This window comes from Parasteatoda tepidariorum, chromosome 10, assembly GCF_982258835.1.
Source record: "Parasteatoda tepidariorum strain Cologne lab strain chromosome 10, Ptep-v5.0, whole genome shotgun sequence".
NCBI classification, from domain to species: Eukaryota; Metazoa; Arthropoda; class Arachnida; order Araneae; family Theridiidae; genus Parasteatoda; species Parasteatoda tepidariorum.
Genome location: NC_141764.1, coordinates 13,809,906 through 13,825,678, shown reverse-complemented (window position 1 = coordinate 13,825,678; position 15,773 = coordinate 13,809,906). Strand labels below are relative to the sequence as shown.

At 30.3% G+C, this 15,773-nt stretch overlaps 1 protein-coding gene across 1 annotated transcript in view; it reads right to left on the bottom strand.

The window, feature by feature from the left end:
- Nucleotides 1–516: 516 nt before the first annotated feature.
- Nucleotides 517–15,773, bottom strand: part of LOC107453928 (neurotrimin) — a 98,996-nt gene continuing 83,739 nt past the window's right edge. The window contains exons 7-10 of the mRNA XM_043043863.3: nt 12,351–12,407; nt 7,520–7,621; nt 3,942–4,004; nt 517–800 (exon numbers count right to left, since the gene is read on the bottom strand). Of these exons, the coding sequence (XP_042899797.1) occupies nt 685–800; nt 3,942–4,004; nt 7,520–7,621; nt 12,351–12,407 (338 nt within the window). The 3' untranslated portion in view covers nt 517–684. The remainder of the gene's footprint in view (nt 801–3,941; nt 4,005–7,519; nt 7,622–12,350; nt 12,408–15,773) is intronic.

Below are 15,773 nucleotides of genomic sequence, written 5' to 3'. Positions count from 1 at the left end.
ATGGAGGATATATTCACAGAGAGGGCACATTTACACACCATTCAGCCACCCGCAGATCGTAATTTTGACCTAATCACGATCAATCTCGATCCAGTATCTCCGGAGGTATTGATTTGTCATGGAAACTTGGAGGATTTCGCGACCTCCGCAGATTTAGAGTGCACTAGTCACCATATTGTACGCGGGAGTTATACACGACCTCTCGGACATGGATCCAACGTCCTACCAACCGGGCTATCCCAACACCCCCTAGAAGAAGGAAGGCCTCTGCACGAATAAATTTAGTAGTTCGAAGTAGCGAACATAAACTGCGTAGTGGGGAGAGCATACGAAAGATGTCACTACGTATGGGTTACTAAACTGCTCTGTGAGGGGTAAAGAAGGGGATCGTATTTCTCGTTTATGGTAACCCGTGAGGAGGGCTTTTCTTTTTCTAGGAGGTGTTGGTCCTTTAAAGTAAATGAATGATAGTAAAAGTGACCGGATTTGTTTGATATTAAATAATCAAAGCCATCGTGAGGAATAATGTAACACTTTTATTGTTCTTCATATTTCACATTATTGGACAGATAATCATATATACACAGATGTCCAACACACAAATGTTAGAGCAGAACAACATCAGGAAGAAAAAAAGTAGTGAAGCGGCGTTGAAAAGTAATGAAAAGTGCTGCTGATTGGAATTCATTCGGAGAACATCATTAGGAGGAGATATGAGGAGAGGAGGAAGAGGACAAAGAGCGGGGAGGAGTGGACACTGTCGATGTGTGAAGCAGACACGTCTATTTTTTGAAGAATATCTGAAAAACATGGGATTTGAATGAAAGTCCATATCATCGCTGTATCGTATCAAGCTATATTAAAGAACTGTTTAGTTTTTTTTATAAAAAACTTTTATTCAGAAACAACACAAACAATAACAAATATGAACTACCCGTAACGGGATAATGAAAAGATCATAAAACAACAAGAAAAACCCGTAACGGGATATAAGGAACTCAAATTCCAAACAAAAACTAATCTAAAGAAAACAAACAACTCAATCGTTCTAAAAATTGACTTTAATTTTATCGTCTGATTTTATTTTTTTAAATTTATCCCCTTATGTGTTTATTTTATTTTAGTTATGCTTATGCCAGCCCGTTATTTTTAATATTTTTACTTCTATTTCTGCTTTTGTAAACCAATTATCTTTTTTCATATTTTTAGACTTTATATCGCCCTTAATATTTTTCCTCCTTATCAGACTTCTTTCCACATTATCATACACTGTTATAATTTTTCGGAAAAAAATGGTTAAATAACAATTTATTGAATGGTCATTTTACCATATTTAATCAAAACAGTCAACTAACCATAAATAAAATGGTAGTTAAACTGTTAAGTTTGAGAAAAACTGTTTATTAACTGCTTTCACCTTATACGGTTAAACAACCAGAATTTTATCGCGCCCACTAGAACCACCTAATGAAACTACTTAGTTCTTTGCAAATATCATAACCCAGGGGACTTATCTGTCCATCTCATGACCGATGGAACAGGAGTTCGAGTCCTAGTGCTGAGACCACAATATTTCCTCCATTCCCTTCAACACATGAAGTCATGTGTCTCCCTCAGTGTCCAGCACTCTCCAATGCCCATTACTTTTCAAAAAGCTGAGGTCCTATGTCTAGTTATATAAATTTGTTTTTTACATTTTTGAAAAATGCTAGTTGTGAATAGTTAAAAAACCATAAAGGAAAGAAAATGTTCTCTACCTTAAATTTTACGGTTAATCGGATAAACAGAGTTATTTTACCATAATTTTTGAATGAAAATTTAAACAGTGTAGATTTTAAGGTAAATATTTGATTTACTTTTTTTAAAAAAATATTTCATAGTTTTTTAATATTTTGATAATTCGAAGGAAAATTATCTTTAAAAAAAATTGAAAAGTAAGGGGTCGTTTTATTACATGAGGAGAAATAATGTTTGGTAGTTTTCTGAAATGGCGTTTTCCTTTAAAGCGATAAAAGTACGTGATGTGAGGTTTTAAGTCAGTGATCTAAAACTACACATTTATTAGTTTTACTTTTTTCTTAAAATTTTGTTTTATTAAAGTTTAAGTTGATAAATACCTGATTTGAAGGATGATAAAATTTATTATAACGTAAATTGCACTGAAACGAAGATATTTATAAAAATTTATAGACAAAATTGTTTACTGTTTAACTACCTTTTAAAACCTGCTGGTTGCAGAACTGCATTGGTATCTGAAGGGTGCTTAAAAATTATTATAACGTAAATTGCACTGAAATAAAAATATTTATAAAAAATATATGTAAACAAAAATGTTAACTGCTTAACTACCTTTAAAAACCTTCAGGTTAGAGAACTGTATGGTATTTGTAGGATGCAAAAAATTATTTTTATAACGTAAAATTGCACGCAAATAAGGATATTTAAAAAAGCATATAAACAAAAATGTTTAGAGTTTAACTACCTTTTAAAACTTGCTAGTAGCAGAATTGTATTGGTATAAGTTAAAAAAATTAAAATTAAGAAACTAAAATACCGGATGATAACATATTTTACATGAATCAAAAGATACTCCCGAATTGTGCAAAAATCCACTATCAAGATCCGTTTAAAAAAGGTATATTTATTCAGAGAAAGTATGTTTTTGTCCCTGATTTCGTAACTTAAAATATCGTCTGTAGGAGAGAGTGGGGTCAATTGTAACATTTTTTACGTAACTATTTTTAACTAACAAAAAATCCAATATATTATTAGTATTAATTGACAGACGAGTAAAGTAGACTATCCTCTACTAGAAAAAAAATACCTAATTTTAAATGTTATTATATTAGTTATTAACAATTTTTGACAGTCGAGCACTTGTTACAATTGTCCCCACTTACGGGGTCAATTGTAACAGTTCATAAATTCAACTAAAACATAGTTAATTACACACATTATCATAGTTGTGATATATTTCTTTATTGATCAAAATAGTAGTGATATTTTAGGAGTAAAAATAATAATGAGCAGAGACCTAAAGGGTTAAGCTTTTAACTTTAAGGTTAAAAATTTTAACTTATGCTGTGAAAGGTGACAAATAAAATAATGCACATGCAACATAATATAAATGATACAGGAAACTATTGGTGGTTGCCATGTACCATGCCTTAAGTAATGGTTTGTAAACATAAGATTATTTATTTTCAGCTGTTACAATCGTCCCTTTACTTATTGTTACAATTGTCCCCAAGACGCCATTTCAGCTTCATTTGTTAAAAACAATGCTAGTTAATTAACAAAACTAATCTTTTTTTTTATTGAAATGTTAATTAAGGTGTCCACTTACATATTCGGTTACTAATTTTTATTTGTTTAAACAAAATTACTTTGTTACAATATAATATTCTAATACCAAAAAAAGTACTTGCGTGGCGTGAAAATATCTTTTGTGATCTAACTCTTTCAAAAGTACATAAAAATGATTGTCATCAGGGGTGTACATGTAGATTTATTAAATACACCTTGTGCGCCACTTAGGAACCAAATCTAGAACCCGACACTCGAAATTTTTGCTCTGTTACAATCGTACCCTGTTACAATTGACCCCACTCTCCCCTACTAATTAATTTGGTCACTCTCTCGAACCATTTAGATTGAGTCCTAGAACGTGAAAATACGATTATTACATCAAAAGTTACTCAGGGATGTCCGTTTATTTATTCATTTATTATTCACTGTACATATGAGGTCATTTAAATCAGCAGCAGAAAATATCTCTCACGAACGTTCAAGACCAAATTTTTTTCGATAAAAGAACAATTACATCAAGCGGAAAAAATATAATTACACTATTCAAAAATCGTGTAATTGGTAAATTGGAGCAATAATGGTTGAAAAAGTTTAGAAAATTTTTCGTTCTTAAAGACGCGACTCCAAGCTACCTTTTTGAAGTGTATTCGTTGCTATCATTTGCCGTTCGTTTTCATCTCTTCTTTCTTTTCTTTCTGCAAAAATATAAGACACTCATTACAAAATAACTTAAAGGTAAAAAATAACAATAAAAGGCATGCAACAGAATAATAAAAATGACATTAAAATTTCATCAATATTTAAACGGAAATGAGAATGCAATTTTTGCTATTCTATTGTCTTAAGACATGGCATACGCATTTTATTGTTGTTAGAAAGACGAATATTATTTACAAAAGCTAAATAATCTTGCTCTGCAAATTTTTTTCAAAAAAAAGTAACTAATATAATTAATTTAAATGAAAAGAAATCGCTTTAACCTCCTTAGGACATGATCCTGTAACTCTCTCTTCACTGTCTACGACATCGTGTATGAAACAAGCCTTTCTGACTCTAGCGGCTAAGACGTGATATCTCAATATGATCTTCTCTTATTAGAACTGTATAGAGAGTCATAATTAATTATATCAACATTCATGTATGAAAAGGTACTACACCTTTGAACCAAATTGATATGTCTTGAATTGTACTTTTTTTTTGAAGTGGTAGACACACTACAGTACTGCCCCAGCTGAATTTAATCTGCGATTGAATTCGATGAAAGGATACTATTGGTTGATTCATTGCTGTTTCGTGAGAAGACGGGAGAGCGGTATTAAGGTTAACGTATTTTTGAGTGTTGTTCGTATGAAAAGGTATTCATGTATGAAAAGATACTCCACCTTTGAACCAAATTGATATGTCTTGAATTGTACTTTTTTGTAGTGGTAGACACACTACAATACTGCTCCAGCTGAATTTAATCAGCGGTAGAATTCGATGAACGGATACTATTGGTTGATTCATTGCTGTTTCGTGAGAAGACGGGAGAGCGGTATTAAGGTTAACGTATTTTTGAGTGTTGTTCGTATGAAAAGGTATTCATGTATGAAAAGATACTCCACCTTTGAACCAAATTGATATGTCTTGAATTGTACTTTTTTTTTGAAGTGGTAGACACACTACAGTACTGCCCCAGCTGAATTTAATCTGCGATTGAATTCGATGAAAGGATACTATTGGTTGATTCATTGCTGTTTCGTGAGAAGACGGGAGAGCGGTATTAAGGTTAACGTATTTTTGAGTGTTGTTCGTATGAAAAGGTATTCATGTATGAAAAGATACTCCACCTTTGAACCAAATTGATATGTCTTGAATTGTACTTTTTTGTAGTGGTAGACACACTACAATACTGCTCCAGCTGAATTTAATCAGCGGTAGAATTCGATGAACGGATACTATTGGTTGATTCACTGCTGTTTCGTGAGAAGACGGGAGAGCGGTATTAAGATTAACGTACTTTTGAGTGCTGTTCGTGATCGTGGTCACTTTTCTGAAGCCATTAGCAGTCGAGTGTATACAGGCCAATGCTGTGTGTGATCGAGATTGAGTAGAAACTGCGCGAGGAGCTGGATAATGTGGCAGTCACACGTAGAAAGTCAACTGTTTAGTGTGGACCAGCCATCGAAATAGACATGTTTAAATCGAAGTGGGTGCTTTTGTCTTGTAAGGAGTGTGCACATCGCGTCTGAAGATCATCAATGTGGGGAGATTCATATCGACAATGTCTACATTCATGTATGAAAAGGTACTCCAACACGGAATCGAGTTAGCATTTCTTATTTGAATTGTACTTTTTTGTCGTGTTAGACACACTACTGAACGTATGCGAACTCTTTAGAAGGTATTAACTGGGAGTTTGCGCAACTGGTGAAGGCGCTTATTTCTCCCTCTGCCGGTCTTAAAAGGGTTAAAATGCATTTAAATTTTTATAGGATAAAAAGATCTACATTAGTGAATTTTAAAATGTTCAATTAATTACAATAATAAAACGAATTAAAAAGAAACATCAAAAACAATTTAGTTAATTGACTTTACGTGACATATTGTTGTCAGTTTTGTTCTAATGTTTTGAAACTCTTTTGTAGTGACTGGTTCGATAAAACTAGAGTTTCTGATATCAAACCTCAATTAGAGAGTCACGACAATAGCTTAAAAAATTATCCGTATGAATGGCTGGTCGACATGAATTTTGTTCGCTGCTCGCACAGTCCACAATGCTGAAGTTAAATATCCTTAGTGGTAGATGGATCATGGGATAAAATTCCCTTGCCGTCTTGCTAACCATGGAGGTTTTTCGTGGTTTTATTCTTCATGTATCGCAAATTATTGGTTAGTTTCATCAGAAAGTCCTCCAAGTTTGTTCCAACTCTTGGTCTAGGTTCCTTGTCTTCTGCGTTAGGTTCATACTTATAAGGATGATGAGTTGAACATTAGTCGTAAGCTGTTCATAGCCGGTAATAAAAAGTAATTGATCTGGTATTTCCAGTTTAATCTACAATAACAAAGTTTTTTTTTTTTTTTTTTTTTGTAAAACGCATACAATAATTTTTTTTAAAACTCAGATCTGTTAATTTCGAAAATGTTAAATTATAAGTAAATATATTAGTGTAAATCTGATTGAAACGAAAATAGAATAATTGACTTAAAAATGATTAAATTTATTGTCTTCCTTATATTGTCTTAAAAGTATTAAATCCTTTTTTTAAGAACATAAAAGAAACGCAATATTTAGAAAACTGACTCACACTTATCTATTCGTTAAGAGCATTTTCAGAGAGAGAAAGAGGAAAGAAAAAATCTTTTTCCAATATGTTTGTGAAGTTTTGGAAAGGGGAGTATAATTTAAGAGGAGATTTGAGAAATGACTTTGATTTTACTTGACTTTGACCCCTATGACTTTGGTTTTGAAGATAAATTATAAAACGCAGTAAAATTGTTATTTCATATTAATATTTTTATGGAAGTTGACTTTTAATGTTTGATGCTTTAGGAAAGTAAATTTTTAAATTTAAATGCAAGTTAAGGGAAATTGAATGCCCTTATTTCATGGATGCACTTTGCAAAGTGTAATAAATGTATGTTTTAAAAATTTATATGCTTGAAGGCAAATTTATCTAGGCAAGTTTTGAATGTTTTTCTCGCAAAAGTTAGATGCTCTCTTTTTTTTATGTGGTTTACACTAAGATTGAAGCTGCAATCGATGCTGCCGCCGTAACAGCAATGAGACTGGTTTTCAAATCAGTCATGTCTTTGGACCTAAAATGTTGTTTTACGATTCCCCATTGAAAATATGTGGAGATAATAATTGGTATTCTCTACCTGTAAATATTTTTAAAATGAAAAATCTTTGCCCTGTGTATATTTGCCCGGTATTCCCTTCACTGATTCATTGATATTTTTTAAGGTTAACTGTCACTGTTCCGTATATATTTGCCCGGTATTGCCAACACTGATGTTTTCCCTTAAATATCCAAATCGGATAATCAAATATCGAATGATTTTTTAAAATATCAATGAATATCAAATTGGCTATAACAAATATTTCTGACATTCCCCAAAGTGATTATGTGATTGCCGACATTCATGGATGAAAGTCGACATTCCCCCGATGTCGGTCTTTCAAGGTAATGCGTACAAGAAAAAAAGAAGATGGTGTGACTTGTGTTACCTGAAATGGGTTTAAATGGTACACTGGGCATTCCCAGCTTAATGTTGTCAGCTATTGGTTTGGAAACTTCTTTAAGTGTTTCAATAGGAGTTGAAATTTCACCTGTTTTTAGAAAAGAAGGAGGAAAATTAGTTTGTTATATCATTAAATCCATAATAATGAAAACTTAAAGAAAATATTTTTAATTATACAGGTGTTGAATTTGGATATTTATAACTCATTTTGAGTTCGTTTATTTGTTAAAAGAAGATTATTACCAACGACTTTGGTTATTTAAGTCAGATACACTGCTAAAATCTTCATTCAAAAATTGTAAAATAAATGGCAGCTGACTGCCCATCCGATTAACCGTAAAGTTTACGGTAAAGAACATTTATTCCCTTTATAAAACCTATTACAAAAAGTATGATTATAAAACAATGAATACAAAACTATACAGTTTTTTAACCATTTATAACTAGTAGGGGAGAGTGGGGTCAATTGTAACAGGATACGATTGTAACAGAGCAAAAATTTCGAGTGTCGGGTTCTAGATTTGGTTCCTAGGTGGCGCACAAGGTGTATTTAATAAATCTACATGTACACCCCTGCTGGCAACGATTTTTATGTACTTTTGAAAGAATTACATCACAAAAGATATTTTCACGCCACGCAAGTACTTTTTTTGGGTATTAGAATATTATATTGTAACAAAGTAATTTTGTTTAAACAAATAAAAATTATTAACCGAATATGTAAGTGGACACTTTAATTAACATTTCAATAAAAAAAAAGATTAGTTTTGCTAATTAACTAGCATTGTTTTTAACAAATGAAGCTGAAATGGCGTCTTGGGGACGATTGTAACAATAAGTAAAGGGACGAATGTAACAGCTGAAAATAAATAATCTTATGTTTACAAACCATTACTTAACTCTTTAAGAACCACCAATAGTTTCCTATATCATTTATATTATGTTGCATGTGCATTATTTTATTAGTCACCTTTCACAGCATAAATTAAAATTTTTAACCCCTTAAAGTTAAAAGTTTAACCGTTTAGGTTTCTGCTCATTATTATTTTTACTCCTAAAATATCACTACTATTTTGATCAATAAAAAATATATCACAACTATGATAATATGAATAATTAACTATGTTTTAGTTCAATTTATGAACTGTTACAATTGTCCCCGTAAGTGGGGACAATTGTAACAAGTGCACGACTGTCAAAAATTGTTAATAACTAATATAATAACATTCAAAATAAGGTATTTATTTTTTTTTCTAGTAGACGATAGTCTACTTTACTCGTCTGTCAATTAATACTAATAATATATTGGATTTTTTGTTAGTTAAAAAGAGTTAAGTAAAAAATGTTACAATTGACCCCACTCTCCCCTACTTTTCAAAAACGAAAATTTTTTTAAATTTTATTTAACTAGACATGGGAGCTCGTTTTTTCCTAAGGTGATGGGTATTGGAGAGTGCCTGGCACTGTAAATTCTTCATGTGTTGAAGGGAATGGAGGAAATAGTGTGGTGTCAACACTAGGACTCGAACTCTTGTTCTGCCGGTTATGAGACTGACAGATAAACCAGCTCGGATATGATATCCACGCAGTTGCAGAGAACTAAGTAGCTTCATTAGATGGTTATAGTGGGTGTGACAAAATTCTCGTTGTTTAACCGTATTAGGTGAAAGCAGTTAATAAACAGTTTTTCTCAAACTTAACAGTTTGATAACCATTTTATTTATGGTTATTTGACTGTTTTGATTAAATATGGTAAAATAATCATTCAATAAATTGTTATTTAACCTTGTCTCCTATGTCTAGTTAAATATAAGTTTTTTTTTTTTTTTTACATTTTTGAAAAATGCTAGTTGTAAATGGTTTCAAAACCATAAAGGAAAAAAATGCTCTTTACCGTAAACTTTACGGTTGATCTGATAGACAGACAGCTGGCCAGTTATTTTACCATAATTTTGGAAAGAAAATTTTAACAGTGTGCAAATGATTAGATTTTCAGTATATTTATGTAAAATTGGCAACAGTGGATGCATCTGTAACAGGTATAAAAGTATAGGTTTTGAGGTATCATACTCAGCTTGCATTTGAACGTTATTTTCGATTTAAAAATTTGATGTGATGATCCACGTAAGAGGTAGAAATTCATCAGACTGTATCTGCTTTTAATTAAATGATAACCAGATTCAGTTTATCTTACCGCATTATTGCTTTTCGCGTCGCCCGAGATCTGTACAAAGTGGAAGTGCAACGCTAGAGTTGCTTTGCGTGATGGGAAACATCCCTGAGGATGATCTGAAGACATGCCATAACAATTTTGACTGCAGATGGGATAACTGTCCACAAAATATAGTATCGAAGTGTTCAGGACAGTCTTATATTTGTTAGCTTATATTTATCAGCCTATATTTATCAGGGCAGTCTAATACCTACAATCGTTGGCCAAATTATTATACGCACTATAAGATTCTATGTAAAATCTTAATTATCAGGTGATACTATACAGCTTTATGGTTTTTACATGACTGAAACCGGTTTGCACTTGTTTACGTTAGTGTATAAATTGGTTAAATGAGACGATATATTATATAAATACCGAATATTTATTATATCAGGCATTATATTAGTATATTATAATAGTTAGATCAAGTTATTAGACTCACCGTCGTGTTTTAATAATTGCATGTTTAGCACGAGTTTATAAGCAATGCTCTTATATTCAAACATAAATGTAATGAGTTTTTATAGAGGAGATTTTTTATATACGTCCCATTTGTATTTATTTTTAACGCATTGCATTACAATGTTAACCAATTAATACATGAACATAAATAAGTGCAAACCGGTTTCAGCCACTCAAAAACATTAAAGTTGTAGATTATCCTACCTGATAATTAAGATTTTACATAGAATCTTACAGTACGTCTAATAATTTGGCCAGGAACTTCAAGATCTTATTAACTTTTCATTTACTAATTTACACTTCACTTGTAATAGCTAAAATAAGTAAAATTCCACAAAATAAAAATAAAAATTTGAATAATGCACATTTTGTTAATAACTTTCAAAAAGTTCTTCTAAAGTTTCTCAGTTCTTGGTAGAATTATTTTTAACTATGATAATACCAAACGTTTTGGGAAAATATATTTGATTATGAATGTCACTGCGAAGAAGAGAAATATTTTGAATTTGTGTATATACATCATAAACATATTATTTACTAGTAAATCAAATATTTAAGAATATATAGAACTAAGAAATTTAATAATGAAGGACATAAAACTTAGATCCTTTTACCATGTACCAATTGATAAAATTCTAAAATACTTTCTTAATAATCTCAATAATTTTTGCTTGAAATATGAAATAGATTCCCTTTATTATTAGGTATGTTAAAAAAAAGAGAAATAGGCTGTTTATTACTTTAAGAACTTTATTTTTAATAATAAGGGAAATTTAAGCAACAGTAACAATTCAACATACTTTTATAAAAATGTAGAAAATTTCGAGCAATTTTCTATGCAGTTTTTGAAATGTAGCCCAAACTGATTGGGGATTTTCCACAAATTTATTTTGTTCTCGATGTCTTGACTTACAAGGCAGCGTCATCCACATTACAATAAAATAAAATTTTAAGGAAAGCCCCTGATCATATTGAGCTTTATTTTAAAAATTACGAAAACTTCATAAAAATTACTGGGAAATTTTTACGTTTTTAAGATATTCAATTAAGATTTACTTTCATTAGTTGCCAAGTACGATTCACTGCAAAATTATGGTAATAATTTTAAACACACAGTACTACTTAAAATACGTAGTTATAAGTGAATTTTGAAACAGAATTAAAAATTCAAATATTAAAACAAAATTATTGTCTTTAATTTTAAATTGGTACAAAAATTTTGCTTAATTTCCCAGAATATATTTAAAGTTATGGCAAAAAAATGGGAAGCAAAAAAATTAGTTTTTTATAAAAATGTCCATATCTCTATAAATATTTAAGCAAGAATTTCGAAGTTTTATGTAATTGCTGTAAATGACAATTAAAATAATCGATACAAGTTACAAACTTATTGGCAGATTTTCTCGTATAGGGTGTTAAATAATACTAGTTTTCTTTCATAATTTACTGTCGGAACGTCAAACCTCTGAAAGCTTTAAACCTTATTGCAAAGTATGAAAAATCGCATATTTTTGTACACATTTTTGTAAATATATAGATATAGAATAAACTTTATTATAGATCACTTTTGCAAATAATTTTGTTCTCTTGATATAAATTTCAATCTCGAAATTAAATATTATATTTCAAAACAAGATTTAATGTTTCATAAGCATTTTTTAATTTTTTTTTCCAAATCTAATTTCAACCGAATTCATGTCTTGAACTTGTGAAACAATGCATTTATTTCATTTTTCGTGGTGCACTGTTAAAATTTCTGAGCCACGTTGCACCAAAAATTGGTATTCATGGCGTCGTAAAGAAATATCGTTTAGTTTAGAGTCACCGTCAAAGTTTTGCTCCTTTTACCAAATTTTGGTGCAGTCAGTTGCACCATGGAAATATTTCTCGATCATACTTCACAATTTATAGTGTAACTGAAATAAAATGATATTTCGTTTAACTAAACTTTAGCATAATAAGAAACTTTGCACCAAATACTGGTTAAATATTTACCGATTTTTTTACAGTGTATAATCAGTAAAACATTAAATATGGTTATAGAAGATTTTTCAACTGATTTAGTCAAAACTAAAAAACCAAAAACTTTTCGCTTTACAAAATTAAATAACACTTGAAAATGTTTTCAGTCATCACTCACTTTTGTCATACACTTGATACTCTTCTTCTGAGTTCGTTGTTCCCTCACTTGGTTTGGCTGAACAGCATTGAAAGAAAAAACAACCACAAATTAAACAAAAACCTTTTCACTGTATATTCTTTAAAATTTGCATCACATTTAAATTATTATTTGGATATAAAAATCGCCTTCGAATAACAAGAAATCAAAATCTAATCTAATTTAAAATCAAAAAAGATTTTGAATAAATTTTTTTTTTATCGTAGTGACAAAACATTTTTACTTAATTACAAGATTGGATTATGAGATTTAAATAATTGAAGCTTAGGTAATTTTTCTATACCGTCTTCTGTTACCGAAAATTAAAAATAATAACTCATATTATTACGTTTTATATTTTATTTAAGTTATCATTGTTTCAAAAATAATAAACTCTAATGGGTTTCTTTTGTGCTTTTTCTAGAAAGAAAAACAAATTGCAGTTTTTAGTCATTATTCGTATATTTACAGAAAAAAAACATATCATTACACTTTCAAAAATTAATATTGGAAAATGAATTAAAGCAAGGAGTAAAAAAAAAAAAAAACATGCTTGATAAGAAAAATCTTAATACATTCATTTATGTAAAGACAATTTATTTTGTTTTCTCCATGATTATTTCACGAATACCTTTAAAATTATTATGTAAAAAAAGAGAAAGATATCATTGAAATCCGAAATTTAAGAATCGAAGCCTCATTAGATGAAGAAAATGCCGCTCTTTTCTCTGTCTTTGCAATGCATTAACGCAATAAAAATTAAGGCTTTCAGTTCTTTTGTTTCTTCTTTTAAAGATGGTACATTTTTTTTGTCATTTCGAATGATCAAAGTTGCAGTTAATAATTGAATTAATTGATCCGGTATAAGATGGACTTTTGTGAGCATCTACTAATGGAGAGTGATTTTGTTGTTAGTGATACTTGAAGTATTTTTATGATCGACATTTGAAGATTCTAGAAAAATACAAAAGTTTCAAAAATGTAAACAAAAATATCCCACAGAGCTTAGCCATTAATTTTTCAATCAGAAATAAAGAATTTAAATGACTGTTTGTTGTTGGCGATGCTCTGCCGACATGATTTTTTACTTACTATAACTTAATTTATATGAAAATATCATTGAAATAAATTATTTTATGCTTTTTCAGAATTTAATGAAGTAGTACAAAGATTGTTAATTTTAATTTTATTGCACTTTTTTTTAAAATACTTCACAAATGTCCCAAACTCGAAATTTTTATTAATAACCCATCGTTCTTTTTTACAAAATTCTATATTTTCGTTCAGTTTTTTTCCCATTAAGCTTGCGTTTCAAAATTAAAGAAACAGATACATGAAATTATATACTAATAATAATATAAGAACTAATATCCTTATCTATAAGAACTGATATCCATATAGGTATATTTTTTATCAGGTACATTTAAGAGAGATCGCGTACATTTATCGTTGAGACAGAGTACTACGCAGTAGTACTATACTATGTACAGAGAAGTACTATACTATGTACAGAGTAGTACTATACTATGTACTTGAGTGAGGAAGCTGATTGCTACGAGCATCAAAGTTAAAACATATCTATTTTTTTTCATTTTCCCTTTTCAAAGGCCAAGGTATTCTGTTGAAGATTTATCCAGGCAATCTATTTTTTTTTGACGTGTACTAGCAGTTTTTTATCCCAATCACTTAAAAATTTGATTCTACAGAAGAGAACCATAATTTTTTAAAAAATTTTTTGGTCTTCCATTTGTTGTCAAAAGAAGAGCTTTGACCCAATATGGTTTCTTGACTGGATCTTTTTCACCTATTTTGTTAGTATGAACAGGCCAGGGGACTTAATATTTTTAATTTAAAAAGTAATTAGAACTTGGAGATGACTTTATTTTCCAATTTAGTTTGAGAAACGGTCACTTTCAGGATATGTTACAGTTTGGAATTAAATTGAGATTTCGCTGCATTAAATATACCATACCAGGTGAGAGGACCTAAGGATTTTATATCCTAGCTAAAAGTATTTACTCTTAGCTTTTGACTTTTTGTATTGTACTAAACTTAAAAATGCAAGAAAAAAAAGGGAGGTGACTGGTTTTAGGACTTACCGCTTCATTTTTATTTTAATCTTTTGAATATCATTTACAAATAACATGATACCAATTCAAAAGATTTTAAAATTTTTAAAATTTTTATCAGTAATGTGCTGTTGTCACATTAACAGCAGTGAGGGAATAGAAGGGGGAAACTAGCAGAATAGGGAAACTAGCAAAATAACTATTCCTACATATCTGGGAACCAAAAAAACTCTGAAATAAATTTATTGGATGAATTTAATGAGATTAATTATAACGACTGGCAATTTTAGATTATCTCCAAAATAGCAAAGACAAAAGAGGATGAATTTCATATATGAAAGTTTTTAGCATTATTAAATTCTCTTTTTAATCATTAAACTATGAGGTTAAAATTTCAACATCATAAACTACGAAGTCCCACCCCTGTTTCTATGCTCTCGGACCTTCTAAACCGTAAGTCAAGCAAAGAATATAGAGGGGATGTTCTTTGCTTGATTTCTCTATATTCTTTGATTCAAGCTCGCTTCTCGAAGAGGATCCAGTCTGTCAGTTTATGCAAATTGATCCCTTTTAACCTTTCATTTTTTACCAAACTTATATCTGAGCTTGTTTCAACTTTTTGTTGTCTATAATACGGCAAAGTATGAAACGCCGATTAAATACGCCAAAGTATGATACGCAAAGTATGAAACTCCAAAAACGCATTCTATAGAATGCTTAGGCATTGTATATTATGCCAGATGTTTTTAGGCAAGATATGAACTAAGAGAAGTATTACATACTTTCCCTAGGCATTGTATATAATATCTAGGCATTCTATGGAATGACAAATGTTATTGAGGTACAAAGTATGCAAAATGTAATGTATTTTATGTAAATGATGTGCATTTTAAAAGTGCCATTAAAAAATTTATTCAAAATGCGTAAAGAAAAATGAAATTGTACAAAACATAATTTATGCCTTTCTTTTTAAGGGAAGCAAAATTTTCATATAAAAAAGGAGAAATTAACATACTTGCTGCAACATGGCAGGCTTGAATAACATTTTGAATTTGACATTTTTTAACGACATTTTGACGAATCGGAGATGTGTTGCATACTTCGTCAGTTTCTCATTTGGTATTCTATAGAATGCCTAGGAAATGTGTGAAATATAAATCGTTTCATACATTGATGACTAGTTTTAGGCATTATATACAATGCCTAGGCATTCTATAGAATAGCGAATTTCAAACTTTGCCGGTAACATCTATACGGAAAAAAACTCATTCAGAATTTTGTAAAACTTACGCTTTTAATCGTTCGTGTTTATGGCTGGACATTCCTTTTGATATTT